The sequence below is a fragment of the Melospiza georgiana genome, chromosome 11 (assembly GCF_028018845.1).
Source record: "Melospiza georgiana isolate bMelGeo1 chromosome 11, bMelGeo1.pri, whole genome shotgun sequence".
Taxonomy (NCBI): Eukaryota; Metazoa; Chordata; class Aves; order Passeriformes; family Passerellidae; genus Melospiza; species Melospiza georgiana.
Window position 1 is genome coordinate 2,644,587 of NC_080440.1, and position 19,836 is coordinate 2,664,422.

Genomic DNA, 19,836 nt, shown 5'->3' on the forward strand with positions numbered 1-19,836 from the left:
AAGGGAGGTGCAGTGATATCAACACGCAGCAGTGCTGGGAAAACCCTTTTCCTACAGTTTTATATCCAATTTTCCAAGCACTGGCCCTTCCTATCACCCTTCTGATCCTCCCAATTCCTGATCTTCAGGTCCACACCTCCTTTCTTCTGCACTGGCTCCATCATCTTTTAAACCTCAGGTGAAACCTCACCTTTCCTGACATGAGCATCCCACAGAATTGTCCCTCCTGCTCCAATTATTAAATCTACAATAACAGAGATACAATTTGTAAGGGAGACTGTAAAAATAATAAAACAAGATTGAGCTGCACTTGATTCCAACAGCCCATTTGTTCCAGCCTGCCAAACAAGGGTTTTAGGATGAAAAATGCAGGGTTCAGTGGCTGCCCAGTTATCACTATCATAACAATTAGCACACTAATGAATCAGTCCCCAAATGGTGCTAGTTCTTTAAAAAATAGCCAGTTATGGATGGTTTGGTAAAAGACCACATAGATCTCCCTGAACCATTTTCTCATTTTTAATTTTAATTTCCCCTCGCTTGGTATCTGTGCAGATCTGTGTCACAAGAGCCCTGAGTGCAGCAGGACACGTTGGTGCCTCTGGACACTCTCACACATTCCCCATCTGCCCTCCACCTCCCGCTGCCAAAGGCAGCCAGGCTCCTTCCCAGCACGAGTTCAGACATCCCTTGGAGGGAAAAACTGCTCCTGGTGGGCAGCCACAGTGCACAGACCCTGCCTGTGCTGCTCCAGGGCTCAGCTCCACGGGCAAAGTCAGGGCAGTGAGGAGAGCTCCGAGTTATCCATCCCAAAACACCCCAGAATAACCTCCTTGTCAGAAACCTCACTGCTTGGCAAAAAAAAAAAAAAAATCTCCTAGAGGAGGTTAAAATTGAGCATAAAAAAAAAATACTCTTAAAAGGTATTTAACCAAAGAAATGAAGAGCCAAGAGCTGCAGAGTCTTAATTTCATGTATTTGAAACAAAAGAAAGCAGGAGAAGAATTGCTCTGAGTTATCCATCCCAAAACACTCCAGGATAACCTCCTTTTCAGAAACCTCACTGTTTGTCTGGCAAAAAATGTATAGGAGGTTGAAATTGGGCATTAAAAAGAAAAAAAAAAAAGGACTCTTAAAAGGTATTTAACCAGAGAAATGAAGAATGAAGCACTACAGAGCCTAAATTTCATGTATTTGAAACAAAAGGAAGCCAGTGGAGAATTGCAGGAATGGGCACCTGCTGCCTGCAGGGTATTTCCAGGATCTGCTCCACAGAGAGGGGCAGGCAGAGCAGTGGGAGTGGGAATGCACAGGATGAGAAGGGCTTTGCTGCAGTGTCACCTGTGCTGGTGGCACACAGGGCACCACAGAGACAGAGCCAGCTCCCATCTAGTAATGGTGATGGGGACAGCCACCACAGGGCACCAGACTCCATAAATCCACACCCTGAGCTCATCCTGGAGCAATGCAGCCCCAGGCTGACCCCTGGGATGTGAATTCATGGTGTCAAACCTTGGCTGTCTCATCCCAGAGCTCTTTTAACAGCCAGAAGAAGATTTGGAGCATCCAGCTCTGGCTCCTGCTCTGAATTGATAACATGAGAAACCCTGAACATCAATGTCCTCACTTCCACCCCCTCACAAAGCTCCTTTCTCAAGTTAAAACCCCTGCCTTTTTCATTAAAAGCCCTGCAGATTGCTCTCAGAAACTACAAGATGAGCCAATTGTGCTCCCTGGACTGCTTAAATCCACCCCATCACAATCAAGAGGCTTTTGTGATGTGTTTTTTGAGCAGCTCCCATTTCACCTCAGCTGGTGGAGTCTCAGTTCAAAGGCTAAAAACAGATGGATTCAACTCACCCTTAGTAACAGCAGCGTTAGGTGAGCCTGAGTCATTAGCATGCTTTACTGAAATAAATAAAAATGACAACCAAACAAACATGCAGGGTTGAGACAGAATCAAAAGAAACCATAAATCAACCAAAACAAAACCATGCCCCTCCCCACCCCCCAATTTCTACCCCAAAAGAAAGAAAGAATGAAAAATATAAAAGAAAGCAACAGATGAGCAACTGAGTTTTGAAAATGCAATGAAAATGCTTTAAAGATTTGTGTTATTCTGAAAAATACATCATGGGTGATATAGTTAGCATTTCAACCTTGCTATGTACAGTAATAAAAATCATTAAGTATCCAGAAAGAGAAATGTTATAAAATGTTATTCATTCTCCTGTTTCCTATAACTTGTTTTTGTCCTATTTATTTTTCATGCAGCCCCTCACCAGGCCCTTGGCACAGGGAGGAGTGGGCAATGTCAAGCTGAGTTTACAGAACCCTTTCAGTTCATGCCTCTCATCTTTTCCTGGCCCAAGTCCTGTGGCTTTGATGACAAGATGGACACACTGAAGTGGCTTTTTGGGCCACTTCCAGGGCTACCAGCGGCCAAAACCCATCTTGTTTTTCTCTAATCTCTGTGTGCATGTGTGGGGGACTGAACCCATCTGAAAAGCCATGGAGAGCAACATTTAATTTCAGTGTTTTTCTCACAATTATTACCCCAAGATGCAGTCTAAGCAAGCATTAAACACACAAAGCCACTATTAATCCTTTTTCTTTTTATCTCAACAAGAAAACTCTCAAAAATCACATATTAAACATGAGGGTTTTGTTCATGAAGACAAAATTCTCCTTGGTTTCTGGGCTGTGTAAGTCTGAAAGATCCACAATGAACAAGTGAAATCTTAAATTCCCTACACATCATTTCATCAAGGAACTGGAAACACCTCTTGTGTTTCTGGTGCTCCAGACTGCCTGGAAAACATCATCCTTCCAACCTCACTGCTGAGGCTGGAGCAAACCAGGCCTTGCCCAGGGCAGAGGCAGCCACAAAGTCCTCAAAACAAAAACCCAGTGAATTCCCATTCCTGGGGGAGCTGCTGGACTCAAGAGCAGCAGATTTCCCTAATGCACCCTTGGCTTTCACTGTGGGGACAGCAGGAGGAAGGTCAGGCCACTTTTGGGGTCTGACTGTGATGCCTTAGGATTTTAGCTTTTAAATGTTTCAAATCCTGTACTGCTTTGGTGTATAACTCTGAACTCCACGTGGAGTGTCGGCTACTGTCTTCATATTTTGGGCAGACACAAAAATTCCTCTCCAGGCCTGGTAATCAAGGATACGTCACTGCCTCAGGCTCTGAGAAATGTAAACAGCAATGAATTTGGGGGTCAAACTTGGTGTAAATTACTTCATTACCTGAAGCTGTAATTGGAAAATTAACCTCTAATATGTGAATGGACCAAACCTACAATTGTCTGAAAAACTCGTGGCCATTGTCCATCTTGGGTGTAGCCTCTGGGAGGCTCCTGATTGCTCAAGGTGTGCCTATCAAAGGCCTTTAATAAATATCATTTTACTCTCTTAATTTTGTCCAGCCTCTGTTCTAGGCAGCCATCCCAAGGTGACCCAGATGGGACAGGAGAAACTGATGCCTTGGGATGGCCACCTAGAACACAGGCTGGAGCAAGAAGCTTTTCTCAGTGACATTTAGCCCCAAGAATGAGGTCAATAATGCAGGAAATAAACTCAGCAAGGTGCCCTGTGTTGAGAGAGCCACACATCTCCATGCAGTGCTGCCTGGGGAGCTCAGAAAGCAGCAGCAAACAGAGAGCCCAGCCCCACACTCACAGCGGGAAACCTTGAGCGTCATGGGCATCTTCTGCACGATGGTCCTGAGCCTGGGGAAGGCTGCAAAGCAGCAATAATCACTCCTGCTGTCACTCTCCTCCACGTTGGCAAAGTAGAGATCTCCCTGCAGGCTCATGGAGACCCTCTCGTCCTGTGGGATGTGCTGCAAATCTGGCAAGGGAAAGTAATGGTGAGGTGGTGTGAGAATTGGAAATACAGAAACTTGCACAGACACTGAAGGGTTTGATCTGCAGCCTTGAGAGATGCTTGGATTGATGTAAAAATACACATAGACATTAAGCAGAAAAATCATAAACTTACATTTCTATAGCTGTAGATGAGAATATGGCTTAAGTAAATGAGAAACTGTACTGATAAGATGGTGAAGGGTTTAATGGAATAAATACTGGAATAAACTAAGAGTTTAGAAGTTATAATAGAAGTATATGTGTGCATGTGAGACAGAAGCCCATGGGATAAAAGTATCCACAATGCAGCAAAATTAAGTAAAGGTGATAGGTTAGAAAAACAAAATAAACCCTGTGGCAACTGTCCATTGGGTTAGAAAGTTCTATATTGCCTTGTAACAAAGAACCTGTGACTTCTCTGAGCTATGGCCGAGTTCTTGCTCCTCTAAAACCTCTCAGCCTCTGAGACTGATGTTTATCTGAGCAATAAATCATTCTTAGCCTGAAAATAGTCTCATCCCTCCATTTCTAGCAGCAAATGATAAGGTGGGAACAACACAGGGCTGTTTCACCAAATGCTCCCCTCGTGTGCTGCCTCCCAGATACAGAGAATGAAACTCTGAAGTAAAAGAGGCAGAAAATCCAGCAGAGGCAATGGGTTATTTACCAATATTCAGTATAAAAGTGATTAAAAATATTTTTATATAGTAATGTATACCTATATAACTGATAAGGAAAAATTGATAATTAAAAAACAGAGTTGTTTTGCTTTCCAAAAGCCAGAAATTCCTGCAGAACAGAAATGCTGCAGAATAATAGGACAGCAACCCACCAGGAGCTAATCATACAAACCTGGTGGATTATTTTTCCCTTAGGATCATAAATCAATCATCTATTTATGGAAAGAGGAAAACAATCATGATAGAAATAACATATTGACATGCGATATCCTCTTTCCTCTAAATGCAGGACTCCTCATCACTGACAGACTCAGCAATATATAAATTATTTGATATCTCATATTTAATGAGATGCTGTGTCAATGCACTCAACAATTTAACTTTGGGTCATGTCAAACCAGATTTCTACTCTCCAATTTTTAATTTTGTTCTTCAATATCCAGATATTTCTCCCAAGCACTTGCATAATTACAATTCCTACCCATGACAAATCTGCAATGAAGCTGCTCTGAAAGACAAATGCTTTGAGTCCCTTTGTATGAATTGTGCAAAAACCATTTACTCACCAATATTCATCCAGTAGATATGCAAAGGGGGGATGCCTTTTGGGGGGTTGCAGTGCAGGATCACAGAATCTCCATGCTCCACATCCAGAGGCTCGATTTTCTCTTTGGGGAATTTTGGTACACCTGCACAAAAAAGCAAAGAAGTTCCTCTATTATTGGTACCTTTTGAAATTTTGCCTTTTGCTTTCTTCTTGATACATTTTTAATAAAATATTGACCTTTACATCATCCTTTGCATTCTCTGGCTTTAATACCAATTTTAATTTACACAGAGGCACAGAGAAATAATGAGTTTTACTCAGAGTAGGAAATCCCTGCATTCTGGAACACTCACAATAGGAATCTCTTCATTCACAAAGTTCTTGGAGCATCCTATCCAAAGCCAGGCCCTGAATGGAGATGTTTAACACTTGTTTGTGATGTCCTGTGCTTTGCTTTGGCTTTACTTTAACACAATTCTTTTCAAACACTTTCTTTAGCTCCTTTGTGCGGTCTGGAAGGGACCAGTCAAGGCCAGAGGGTCCCTAAGGACAAGCCTGGCACCTAGGGCTGTGCACTGATGGGGCCCCAGCTGGTCCCAGTGATGCTTCAGGTTTAGATTTTGTATTTTTCACATTTTGTGCTGCTTTAGTGTGCAGTTCTGAGCCCCATATCAGGGCATGGTGAGCTCTGTGCACAGAGCAGGGAGACAAAACAATTCCTGCTCCAGCTGGGCACCAAGGACAAATGACCCAAATCTCAGCCCAGGAGCACAAACCCCGTGGGCTGGAGAGAGAAAAACAAGCAGGGTGGGACTGCCTGGGCTAAAGCTGCAATGGGACAATGAACTGCAAGGTGCAAATGGAGCAGAGCTGATCCCAGGGACAGAGCCCGTGCCCGGCCGTGCATTTTGGGGCCATTTTGGTTCATCTTGGGTGCAGCCCTGGCTGGGCTCTGGTGCTGCCCAAGGTGGATCCATGGAGGAGATGCTTTGAATAAATCCCTGCTTTATTCTGGGACTCTGCCCAGCCTCTGCTCTAGGGCAGTCTGCACAGGGCACCACCAGGAGATCAGGAACCAGCCTGGGAGTGTGGAACATTCTGGGAAGCCTTGGATCAAACATGGTTCCTAAGGACCCACTGCAAGTCCTTGCAGGTGAGGACAAGCATCAGGCTCCTGTCACAGCTCTCCTCCATCTCCAGGGTCAGAGGAAGGCTGTTCTGAAGCCTCTGTTGCCTCTTCAGGCCTGAAAGCTCAGCCTGGATTCCTGCAGGGATAGGCTTGGCACAAAGCTCCCAGGGCTGTACCAGGGCTGCTCCAGCTGGGCTCAAACACAGGATAAATTGTTCATGGATCAGTGTTTCACCACCCACAGCACCTGATGCCAGCACTTTGTTCCAAGCTTGGAACACCTGGGCAAATCTGGATGCCCAAAACGCCACTGGAGCTGATGTGGGAAAATGAGGAGCAAAGCTGGGTTGGAGCCCACCCCAAAGCAAAGGAGGCTCAGCTTGGAGGTGATCCCAGAAAAAGCAGCCTGCAAGATGGAACCACCCTTGAAGGAACTGAGCTGAGGCAGTTTCAGGGCTGACGTCACCTCCTGCTTTCATTCCAGACAAGTTCCAACTGGCCAAAGTTTCACTTCAGACCAGCATCAAGCAGCAAAATGAGCAGCTTAATTAAATGAAATGAAGCAGCAAAGGATGGAGAAGGTCCTGGCTGTGCAGAGTCAAACTGGCACAGCCAACATCAGCCCCCTGTCACAAAAGGGACTCTAGAACTTGAGACATCAGTGGTCCAGCAGGGAACCTCCCAGCAACATCCCAGTGCAGGGCGCAAAGGAAAGGAGAGGGGGAGAAATGCAGGGATGGGACTCTGAGGACACTTAACACATCTCAGGATTAGTAAACATGAAAAGAAGCAATCACTCCAGTGCTGAATGCAGACTCTGCAGAGATTTTATCTCCATCAGGGTTATTAATAGGTTAGGAGTTCTTAGGAGAGGCAAAATGCAGCTGATGAGCATCACCCACTCTGTAGGTGAAATTTCAGGTAAAAAAAAAGAGCTGCATATTCATATCCAGTACCTTCAGCAACCTGCACTCTTCAAGCCCTGGGAAATACATCTGCTGACTGTAGAGGTGGAATATTTTCCAGCAGGAAAAAGCCAATTTCGTGATCTAAAGCTTATTTATTCCCCAAAGCACGTCACTCCCAACACAACTTTCAATAAGCTGGGTCGGGGAAGGATAAAGGGATTTCTGACCAAACCAATGGATCAGCAAATGGACTAATATGGCACCACTTATTTAGGACATTGGAACCCCTTGTTCAAACTCATTTTTTGCCTCATTTAGCAGAACAGAATCTGGGTTTCTGATATCCCAGCTGGGTGCCATAACCACTGGGCTTCTCAGTGAATTTCTGTGGCCAGTAATTTCAGAATTATACAGAAATTTACTGAGTCCCACCAGGAGACAGTGACAAGCCACAGTCCTGGTGTCATTAGCTGGCAGCACAGACATTCATCTCCAGATGTTGCCAGCTGGACTTCACTGGGGGAAGCAGCAATTTGACCCCAAATGTCCTCCACCTCCAACAAGTATTTGCACCACAGGTCCTTCCACGCCTTTTTTTTTGCTTAGTTCACCATGAAAAGCACTGAAAAACTTTGATTTTCATCCTCATAATGGATGAATTTGACTGGTTTAATCCTTGAAGCTTTGCAAGAAATGAAAACTCGTGATAAATTCCTGAGCCAAACCCTCTGACAAGCATAATTTTTTTGCTGGGGTCCCACTGGTCTCAAAGACTAGAAAAAATACCTACTTCTGAATTCAATTTATTAAAAATAAAAAGCTTCTGTCACATTAGACTTTGCCTTTTGCACATCAATCTTCAGAATGTCTATGCAGGCAATATTTTGGATATTTTTGCAGGGCTGCTATGTTCTAATTAGAGAATATTCTAGAATCAATCACCACTGATTTGTGGCTGATCACAGAAAGTATCACAGCTGAGTTCAACTCCACAGCCTAATAAAATAAACACAAAATAAATTGTGCCATGGAAGTGTTTGATATTGAACAGAGCTCTCAGTGCAGCACAGAATTCCAGCTGATGTCTCTGCAGTGACAGCAGTGACACTGCTCCAGCAATACTCCATGGAATCCCCACACAGGGATGTGATGGGAGGGGACAGAGGGAGAACAGTGGGATTTGCTGACTCTGAGAAAGCCCCAGCAGGGCTCTCACCACACACAAATCATGGGGTGTGAGTGGAACAGCCACGGGGAGGATGGAAACCTGCACTCCCAACTCCAGCTATGGAGAATCTCCCAAAATCCCACCCTGACACCTCTTCAAATACTCCTGGGAAAGGCTTTGCTGACCAAGGGTTTTTCCTGACAAGGCTGCACTCAAAAACCAGGACTGAAGTGCTCTGGCAGTGTGTGAACCATGCAAACAGAAGATTATCAGTGGCCAGAGCCATTTGTGCAAGGAGCCAGGATCTGTTTAATCCCTGGGGTGACTCAAAGTTCAGTGACTGAGCTGTGCTTGAGACCAGGCTGGAGCACCACATTTGGGGGACTGGGGAAAAATCCAGAAAGGAGCCTGAGTCTCTCCCTCTCATCCCTTCAGAAAATGCAGTTTCTCAACCTAAAGCAAACAGGGAGACACCAATACAGTGCAATAGAAAGGCTTAATTTGAGTTTAGCAGAAACAGAGATTCAGAAATACAGCAAGCAGAGCAGGGAACTCCAGTCCTCAACATTGCTCCAGATTTACTCAGGGACCCATTTAGGATACCTTGTCCTACAGATCAGATTTTGTTCTACAGCTCACTTTTTGTCCTACTGCTGGTTACAGTGGCTTCACACTAAAACTGTATCAATTATGGCAATTTATTCCAGTTTATGTGAGAATGGAGCCCATTCCATCAGGTATTTTACATGTTTTGGGGTCAAGTGTTGAGAAATGGAACAAAGGAAAAGCATTTCTCCAGGTAACCTGTCCTTGAGATCCCTGTGTCTTGTTTCTACCAATATCAGGTGCAAAATGGGAGTGAATTCAGGATGATAAATCAGCAATTAGCAAATACATTGTGAAATTATTGTAGAAAAACATCATTGTGACCTAGGTCTGGTTTTATAACTTTCCCTGTGGATTCTACTGAAGATGTCCTGGGATAAAGGAGAGCTGAGCCTGATCCATCATGGATTGTCTCATATTTTTCCTTGCAAATAAACCCTTAAAGGATGTAAAAAAGTGAGGCAAAGAAGAAATAGTCAAGAATTTTCTATAAACTCGAAATTTCCAGCTCCTTAGACACTTAAATTAGTATCTAATTATAATTTTTCATACAGATCTGTATCCTGTACAGCAAACAACCCAACATTTCAAGGAATCTGAACCATGACTTGCAGTCCCTGATGTTGATCTGCTCTGAGTGAAGCCTGGGAGGTTTCCAGGGCTCATCTCTGTGCCTCAATTGATATTCTGATGCATGGAGCAGTAGTTAAATCTGTAATTTCCAGTGCAGCCTTTGAACTGGTTATGAGATACGATCCTGCTTGTTTATGGATTTTTTAATTGCTGCCTTAAATTGAAAAAGTTAGCAAAGCCTGGCTGTCAGGGAGAGCCTGGCTGGGAGTCCACTCACTCCTGAAGATGTGGAATGGAATCAGTGACAGCTTTTTTCTGTGTAATCTCTGTTATCCTCTCCCAAATGATGGCCACAGGCAGGAATCAGAGCAAGCTCCATGATTTAGGTGGTCACAGGGGAAGTCACTGGCTCAGGAGGCAAGAGGGTTAAATTTCATCCCCATCACCTGCAAAGTCTCAGTGAATTGCTCTCTTTTGTTTTCTCTTCCATAAGGCTACACCAAAGCCTTCACAAAACCTCCTCCTTCAATATCAGCTCAGCATCTTGTACTGATTTCAGGATATTCACACCTGAGTGTTTGAATATTAACTCAGGTCTGCCTTTCTATGGAATTCTTGCTCTAACATCACATCAGAGCACAGCCTGCCATGGGATAATTTTACATTCAGCCAATTTTTCCATCCTCAGGTCTCTGGTCTTTTGGAGCAGCAGCTTTAGAAATACCAAGCATAAATCTTAACTCAGTCTGCCGTGAAGAGTCTTTCACAGCACAGTTAATTAAAGAAGTTTAAAGTGTACTTCTTCTCCTTCCTCTGGCATTGGGCCTGCTCACTAATTCAAGCAGCAGATTCCCGAAATGCTGGAGGAGGGGAGCTGAAGTCTGTGTTCTCACCATTTAAATTCATTTTCATGCTGAATGTATCTTGAAACAATCTGGCCTTTGTTAGTGCTGCAAACACATCGAGATCCTCCTAGCCCATTCTTCCCCCTCTCCTTAATGTCATCCTACATAGGGGAGGTGGGGTATTTTCATTATGTAGGTGAGATTTAATGATCATTTCTGCTGACATTTCTATTGCTTCCCTGGAATGACTACTGTGAGTAAACACTCTTTTGTTCTCCTTTTCAGCAGCAGCCTCACAGACCCAGTATTCTGCTTCTGCAGTGGAAATGTAATTTATGAAAGAAGCTGCCCTGCTCTGCCTCGCTGGGGTTTTCTTCCCTTCCCTGGCACGGTGACTTTGCCAAGGAGCTTTACATCTGCCCTGAATGCAGCTGGCACAGCTCTGCCACCTCTGCATCATCATCATGAATGCAGGGAGTGATCTCACATGTACCAGTCTGTGCTCCAAAACCTGGGGGTGAATAGAGGTGATTTATCCCCAGCCCCTCCCTGGCAGATTCTGATTTACAGAGGATCTGTGCACCAGCAGCTCTTTCACTGGGGCACAGTTGTAGAGCACTTTAGAAAATCAAAGGTGCCTTCTACTCCTCTCTAAATCCTCATTTAATTTGCAGCTTTTACATTGCACCAGTAAATGAAAGAACTGATGGCAGAGGAGTTCTAATAACAGCAAATGTGCTTCAAAAGATGTGTGAGTTGGGTAAATCCCTCTAATACATTATCTGTACCATGTATTTTTTTTTGCTGGGTTTAGGAATTTGCATATATTAGCACTAAAATTCCTCTTGCTTTTGATAACAACCATGTTTGTAACCCCTCCATAAATTTGTTGCCATCCACTCCCAATATATTTAATATCTCCTTAAGCTACTCTAGACTGTTCTTCATTAAAAGCAAAAAATCTCCTCTCTGAATACAGATTCAATAACCCCAAATACAGACATCAACTCCTTGCTTTCCATCTTGTTTAGTTCATTAGCAATGGAATATCAGAATATTCTGCTGCTGGAGGTACAAACAACACAGAGGACTTTAAGTCCCCTCAAATGTAATGAGTTTGAGACATTTTGCTTTAGAGATGTTGTATTAATCCCACTGACTCCAAAGTCAAAAACTATGTCTGAGGTTTGACTGCATCACTCTCCTGTCCCTGCCTGAAACTCCAGCTGCCATCAGCTGCCCATCTTACCCTGTCAACAGTTCAATAAACCTCAACTCATTGTCCTAAAGCTTTATGCAATTCTCCTCTGCTCTGGAAAGCTCTTCCCTAAAACACCTGCAAGGTAGAGAGACTAACCCACAGAGCAGCACCTGGAATGCTGCAAATTCCTCACCCAACACCAAGCCCTGGCATCAGCATTACTGTGTGGCACATTGTAACATGAAAAAGCTTTCCCAAAGAAAAAGAAATCCATAAAGCTGGATGGAAGGAAGAGAAACATGTCTTTCATGAGGAGCCCTCATAAAATACATTTACATGGCAGCCTCAGCTGCTTCCTCCCTCCCAGGAACCCTCCCAGCCCTTGCAATGTCTTGTTTTTAATGTGCCCACAGCACCAGGACTCTCCCAGCCCTGGCTGTGCCTGGAATGCTCCTCAGGATTATTTCCTATGCTGAAGACAGGACAAAAATGTTTATTCATGTTTCTCATAGCCCATTTCATCTGCCAGGAGTGTTTTCTGTACAAAAGCAGCCACCTCCTGTCACTGTGGGGCTGAGAAGGCTGTGGATGCATCCCCTGCCACATGGATTCCACCTGAGCATGGAGCTGTCAGTTATTTCACAACAAAATACTGAGGGAGCTTGGAAATGCAGGATCTCATCTGAAAAAATCCACTGCACTGCTGCTTTTCTCCATGTCTGCCACTGAACTGCATCACAAAACCTGCTTCAGGTTCCCACCCTGCTCCACCATGGAGCTCGGGGATTTTCTTGTCCTTTCTACTCCCTCTGGGAAGATTCTGTGTCTGATTTTCCTCTTCTCATTTCCTATGTTTCAATCCTGAATTTAGAACCAAAATGTGTGCTCATATTCCAAGCTACAGGTGATCAAATGGATTGGTACAAACCAGTTGTTTCAGCTTGGGGACACAGTTAAATACTGAACCTGGTTGGGCTGGGTTAAGGGCTGAACTCAATGATTTTAAGAGCTTTTTGCCAACCTTAATGATTCTTTGATTCTATCCATAAATTTCATGCCACTTCTACAAACCTGGTCTTTAATCCCTCATTTCCCTCTCCGCCCTTCCTCTCTGCTAATAAAGCACAAACTTCTAGGATCAGTAATTTTCCCTGCTTTATTTTTAAGCTTGTTTTCTATTCTGGTTCCACAGCTTTATTTTTCTCCCCATCAGTATTTATCCCAAACCCTGAATGCTGCTGACATCAGATTAATGAACTCACAGCTGATCAAACCATTTCCCCTGGAGTTTTCAAACATTTGCATCAGTTGCTATTTTGCAGTAATAACCTGTGGGAGTTGATAGTTCACTGGTCTGAAATCCTACATCCAGATTTAGTTTCTGTCCTCAAAACCAGGAATTTAATTAAATTATTCCAAGAAGAAAATAACATTTTTTTCTCTGAATGTTCACTGAATAACAAACAACTCATGTTTTGCCATGTGAGCTGGTTCTTTCCCATTTATTTTGAGGAAAGACAGTTCTCATCTTAATAATAAAAGTAAAAATTACAAATTCGAACCAGAAATGAAGGGCTTACTTGGAACAATCAGCTCAATTTCCTCTGACATGGCAGTTCCCAGCACGTTGGAGGCAAAGCAGCGATATTTCCCTTGGAAATTGTTGATGATTCCCCGGTTTTGGATCACAAAAGTTCCAGAGTTGTTAGTTGTGACTATCCTGGGGTCAGATGATAAATCAAATGGTTTTCCATCCTTAGTCCAGTTAAAGCTGAAAAAGAAAAGAAATGTTACAGTGGGCAGGCCTCAGGACAGCATTTTGGTTTAAAGGAGGGGCAAATATGGGGCCCAGAGGGTTTTAGCAAAATAAAAGGAAAAATTTGATGGAAGAGGAGAGAACTGAATGGCAGAGTGCCACTGTGCCCCTCTGCCTCGTGCTTGGGCACATCCCTCCTTCCACTCTGCTTTTCTTGGCCGTGCCATGACAGCAGAGCACAGAGCTCAGAGCTAGGACAGACAGAACATCTGGGAAAGACGCACACCCACAGCACCTGCAGCCTGGCAAAGGCTGTGCCTGTCATGGAATTGCTGCTTTGGAGTGGCAAAGATCCACAACAGCTTCCCCACCCTCCACCAGGGCTGAACCAGAAGAAATTGAGATGATTCCATTGAGGTTCTCCTTGCCACAGATCCATTTGTAGTTGTGATGGTGCTGGGGGGTGATTTTGATAAATGCTGTTCCTGTGCCTGCAATTCTGGATTGAAATTTGCCTAAACTGATTTAAAATCAGACAGCTGGAAACTGCAGTAACATCAATTTAGTGGCAGATGTACCTTTCTTTTTGCTTTTAAGAGAATAAATAATTAACAACAAAACCATTGTTTTGGCACTTCAATGGTCTTGGCAAAACTGCCTTGCTCCATGATGGAGGGAATATGGAATCCTCCAGGATGGAGGTAATATGGGATCCCTGCTCCAGGAATGAGGGAATATGGGATCCTCCATGATGGAGGGAATATGGGATCCTTTCTCAGAGAATATGGGATCCTCCAGGATGGAGGGAATATGGGATCCTTGTTCCAGGATGGAAGGATTATGAGATCCCTGCTCCAGGTGAAGAGAATATGGGATCCTTTCTCCAGGATGGAGGGAATATGGGATCCCTGCTCCAGGATGGAAAGAACATGGGATCCCCTCACCTAACAGGCACTACCACATCATTTAAATACACCAGGAAACTTTCCACTGATGCACTGACAAACAGTGGAACAAAGGGAATTTATTATCATGCTACAAATCCCCATTCAGAGCTCAATTAAAAACTACCCAAATCGTCTTGATCTAAACAAAAGAATGCCTTTTAAAGTTTAAATTGTATTGCAAAGAAAGGAGAAGGGAAAGATTAAAGAGGAAAAAATGACATTCAAACCAGCTATTAATTGAGCCCAAACACCATTCAGTGGTGAAAGCCTCAGGAGGAGTTTTTACTGGGTTATTATTACACTCTTGTTAGTCACATTTTCATTAAAAATCTTTCTTTTTTCCACACTGGTGTAAAATGCAAAGAGCTTATCTTTGGATATTTATCTGAATAACTCTTTCTGTGTCTGTCTGGACCATCACCATAGCCCTGCTGAGGTTAGGCATGGACAAGGTATCTGATAAAATGCAAATTGCTGGTTGAATACACAGTTTAATGTGGTTGGGATTTTTAGGGTTGTTGTGGAACAGGCAGAGGAACAGCTGGGCCCCTCTGATTACCATGACACAGCCCATCTTTTGCAGCACAACCCAGACAAGGGTTTTTTAAAACCAGGGGGTGAATTTGGCACGTGCCAGAGAAATCAAACATCCCCCAGCAAGGAAAACCATGTTGATACCTATTCACAGGGTGAGGGGAAGTGACGGAGCAACAAAAGCTGAATGGCCTGAATGGAAAGCCAAACCTTAACCCTGCTGAGGATGATGAGCAGGTTTTTGTGCAGCAGCTCCTGACAGACACAGCAATGTTTGGCAAAGGTTAAAAGCAAACCCAGCTTCTGTTTGCTTCTCCAAGCAGTACTCACGTGGGCTGGGGGTTTCCTCTGGCTTCACATTTAATGGTGAAGTCCTCATCAAAGGGGTAGGCAACCTGGGTGTGGGATTGCTCTGTGATGGTTGGAAGCTGGGAAACTGAGCACAAAGAATTGGGTTAAAACAGAGTTGCAGACAAACTGGGCTGCCCTCGAGTGGAGAGGGACAATGCAGTAATATTGCATTATTCCTGCAGAAAGTGAGCCTTGCCTTGGGAAAAGGATGATCATGGACATCACCCTCTGGCCACTGTCACTGCCTCCATGGCCAACAAAAGGCCTGGCAGAGGGACAGTGCCCACCCTTATTCCCCTCCAAACCCACCCGGGGCAGAGGGGAGCTGCGACCACACCAGAGCCAAAGGCAGAGCACGGAGCTGTGGCAAATTTATTCACAGTGAAGTCAGAAACTGGATTCAATCCAGACACAGATGCACACACATGAAGTAGCAAACTGCTGCCTCCATCCTGGATAAAATTGCCAGAAAAGCCATGGACTGCAAGGCTGGTTTAATGCCTGCCCCAGGGTGCAGCTGCGTGGTCACGCACCGAGGCTGCACCAACTTCTGGGTCTTTCTGAGGGAATTAAAGTGTTGCAAAAGCCTGTGTAACAGAGGAAGGAGAATGTTCCCTGCAGTGGAGCTGGGATAATAGGATCACCCCATTGTTATAAACAGCCAGGAAGAGAATTAAAATGCTCTTTGTGTGCTGCTTTAAGTACAGGGAGCTCAAAGCTGGAGTGAAAATCAGTGTCTTGTCATATCATATGGCCTCAAAGCTGAACACTTCCAAGCCCACCAGCTCCACTGATCAGAAATAACTTTTTTATGATAATATAAAATGCTTCATTACAGCTAATTAAGGGTTAGGTGGTTCCCTGGGGTAGGTTCATAAAAGCAGTGGATGCCCAGAGAGTTTCTCCTGTGCTTTACAGTCACAGCTCCACTTTGGCTTTATTGAAACACGAGGAGCTAATGCAGTTCCCTCCCAGAAAAAAAAAACCCAAAAACCTCTACTTCTCAATGCAAATTTGGATAGTTTTACAAAAATATCCCATAAACCTGCTTGGTTGGCTTCCTCTTTGCAGCCAGGGCAATTGGCAGGCTCCAGAGTGCTAAGAGCTCATGGCAGATCCACAGGATGCCCTGAGACTGGCCCATGTCCTACTCTGAGACCCTGAAATGAGCCTAAATTTATTCTTCCTTAGGTTTACTTCTTTATTTTTCCCCACCATAATTAATAAATCCTAATACTGTTGAGTTTTGCTTTTTGGGACTTTTTTTTTTTGTTTTTTGCAACCAAAATAACAAAGTAAAATGCTGTTTTTAACCCTTCTGTCCATTTATGACTGAAAAATGCAAAGCTGGGGAGGTCTGGGCTGTACTCCAGGAAGAGGGGTCCTCTGGCTTTCCTTGGATTGCTCCCTATGAGCCTCATGCCATATTTTACACGTGTCCTGGAAGCTCATGATCCATGTAAAACAAGCAGTTTGAATTCATCCCAGCCGGTGAGGGACGCAGGAGCTGCTCCCCAGGGCAGGGCACAGAGTGTGAAATCCTCCTCTGGGGACCAACACTGGCCCTGAGACATCCACCTGCTCCTTCCCCAGGCTGGAATGGCAGCTTGCACGGCAAGGAAGGAGGGATTTATGCACATCAAACAAGCTTCAGGGGGATTCTGAGCCAAAATGAGGAATTGAAGTGAAGGACAAACCCAAACCCTCGGAGCTAAGCATTGTGCTGGATGGCAAACACCACAGAAATATTATTAGACAACTTTACTGCTCCATTTAAGCAGGCCCAAACAGGACAGCTTAGCTTTTGATCAGAGCTGAATTTCCCAAAGGCCACATTGTGGCAAGATTAAATTCCAAATGGAACACAACTGGAAAGGAGGATTTAGTATTTTTCCTTCAGGGATTGCTGCAAAGGAATACCAAACAAAACCAGCAAAGTGCACAGCAAATAACTACAACTCACCTGATAATGGTATTTCAATAGCTGCTGCCAAACTCAATACAAAGAAAAACAGGCATATGGTGATGCCTTTTGTGCTTAATAGCATCTCCATCACTCTTCTGTAAACAAGGAGTCCAAACAGAATGAGAGATACCTTATGCTTCTGCTCACTGTCACTTCAAATCAGGCACAGGGATGTGAGAGTGGGAGTCTGGTGAGGAGAACAAACAACAATATTAGCCTGCACTATCAACCTGGGTCTGACACAGTTATAAAATTAAAGCAATGCTTCAGGTTTGCAGCTAAATTGCACTAAATGGTCCATTTTCCTCTCGTCCCATCCCCTGGCTTCAGGAGCAACCTATATTTAAATTCTAACAAAAAAACACATGCACAAAAGTACAGTTCTATTGTAGCACAGAAATATAATTTTTTTCTTTTTGCTGTTTGGCAATTAAAAGTAGAGATGGTTTAGAATATGGTGTCTTTGTAATCATTCCAGTTCATAAATTTTTCTAATGAGAGTTATGTAAGTTGGAAAGTAATGTAACAGATCTAATGAGAGAAATTTGGTACACTAATGACCTTGTTGATAAATCTCATCAGTCTTTTATCTTTCATTTATGCTCAAAGAAGGACACAATTTCATTTAGTTCATTACTAGGAAGCAGAACATGAAACCTTTTCTTTCCCTCCCAGTCCCAGAACTGCTCTATGAGGGTTTTACACATTCCATTGGACACCCTTAGGTTCTGAATGACAAGGTGAAAATGTTGAGCAGCTGAAAAAAGGAGACAGATCCAGCTCTAAGTGAAATTCACAGAGAAGTTAAGGAGAGAATTCTGATTTAGATGAAAAATCAGAGAGGAATTGTTCCCTGGGAGGGTGGGCAGGCCCTGGCACAGGTGCCCAGAGAAGCTGGGGCTGCCCCTGATCCCTGGAAATGTTCAAGGCCAGGCTGGACACTGGGGCTTGGAGCAGCCTGGGATGGTGGAAGGTGTCCCTGCCATGGCAGGGGTTGAGAGAAGATGATTTTTAAGGCCCCTTCCAACCCAAATCACTCTGGGATTCCGCAAAAGTGGGTGCACAGAGGATTCTGATCACCAGCTCCATCCACAGTCCCTGAGTGAATTATTAACCAGCACGAGCTGTGTTCACCTCTCACAGCACTAAGGGACATCAGTCCCAGGAGAATTCAGACCTCAGCTGTCAGGATAACTGTGAAAGAACAATTCTGAAGACAAGGCCACAGTGCAGCAGCCATGGATCCACCAGGCAGGCGGGCTGGCATGGCCTGGCCATGGCTGCTCCACAAGCACAGCTCACCAGGGCAACCCAGCCCAGCTGAGCCTGCCTCACACACAGCTCTGGTATCTTTGCACACCCCAGCCCGCTAATCCAGGGATCAGAAAGGCAATCCCGGGATCACAGGAGCAGTTGGCATGTGGGGACAGCAGGAGGTGGCACCACGCATGGCTGGGCTGGCCTAGCACAGCTGGGGGAGAGGCAGAGCTCAGCCCAGAGCCACACCCTCCAGTCCATGGGGGTTTTCTCCTCATGGCTGCTTTTCCCTGCAAATAGAGATGTTTTCCCCCAGCACATTCCCTCTCACAGCTGGCGCTGTGGCCCTCCCTCCAGGATGAGTTCTGTTCGCACCAGCCCACAGAAAGTTGCTGGAAGTTCACATCTGTGAGACCAAAACCCCCAGCTGGGGATTGCAATTGGCCAACGAGGGACAGGCGACAGACACCATAATCACATAAGCCTCATTTGTTTAGAAATGAGGCTAAAAACCAGATGTCTTTTAAGTATCTTAGGCCCAGAGTATTTGCTGATGGAAGAAGCTGACTAATCTGCTTAGTGCCCCGCTCTGCAGAAGGGCACTGGAGGGGACAGGGACAGGGGACAGGCTCAGCTGGCACCCCCAGGCCATCCTGGGTGTAAATCAGCCAGAATCAGGCAACACCAGCAGCTCTGTTCCCTCAGTTTGAGTTCTCCTGGCTCTGATTTGTGAGCAGTGGAGCTTTCCAAAGCTCAGCCTGCCCAAACCTGGGCTGTGTGACAGCACAGGGGACACACAGGACACGCAGCAGCCACAGCCACCTGATGGCTGCTGTCACTGCAGGATGGGGCTGTCCCCCTCCTCACCTGCTCCTGGCACACGCTCAGCCCCGGATCTGTGTCATGGCAGTAAAACAGATGCTCTGACAGAAAACCCTCTGGATGCAGAATTGCAATTTAGGCTCATAAAAACCTGCCCAGCCTCGCTGCCTGCAGATGGCACGTTGGTGGCAGCGAGAGCCTCCTCTCCCCCATCTGCTGACAGCTCTGGAGACAGGAGCAGGCAGGTCAGGATGGCAGCCAGAGGCAGGGGAGCTGGGATTACACAGGGTGTGCAGCTTGCTAAGGTCACAGCAAGTTTCATTTTAGATGAGTGTCACAAAGCGTTGTATAAATTCAGATTAAATCCAAGAAAAAAAAAAAAAAAAACAAAAAAAAAAAACTAGAGCACAGCTCGATTCCTTAACCAAACCAATTAGCTCACACCTTATTTTTTCTTATTTTTTTAAATGAAGTGCTACAGCAGAGCAGCAACGTTCCAAGTGAGCAGGATGTCCTTCATCATGTGGCACAGCCCGCCTTGCCTCTGCAGGCTGCTGTAATTAGTCGGCCTGTCTAGCACCTCACTCCTGTCCCTGGCTTGAATACTAATGCTGGGGGCTGGCAGCAGCAGCATTTGGGAGCAGGCAGCACAGGGGGACCTGCAGGGATGGAC

The 19,836-nt window shown here is 44.8% G+C and overlaps 1 protein-coding gene across 6 annotated transcripts in view; it reads right to left on the reverse strand.

Annotated features, from left to right (window-relative positions):
- Positions 1-19,836, reverse strand: part of CHL1 (cell adhesion molecule L1 like) — a 125,174-nt gene that overhangs the window by 37,688 nt on the left and 67,650 nt on the right. For 5 of the 6 annotated variants that reach the window (XR_009115062.1, XM_058031957.1, XM_058031960.1 and 2 more), the window contains 6 exons: positions 17,082-17,271; positions 15,098-15,203; positions 13,111-13,301; positions 5,120-5,242; positions 3,686-3,856; positions 1,861-1,908 (listed from right to left, as the gene is read on the reverse strand). Coding sequence is in view for 5 of the 6 variants with exons in the window: in XM_058031957.1 (XP_057887940.1) it covers positions 1,861-1,908; positions 3,686-3,856; positions 5,120-5,242; positions 13,111-13,301; positions 15,098-15,203; positions 17,082-17,172 (730 nt within the window). In the remaining variant the exon portion in view is untranslated. The remainder of the gene's footprint in view (positions 1-1,860; positions 1,909-3,685; positions 3,857-5,119; positions 5,243-13,110; positions 13,302-15,097; positions 15,204-17,081; positions 17,272-19,836) is intronic. The other variant, XM_058031959.1, reaches the window with a different exon arrangement.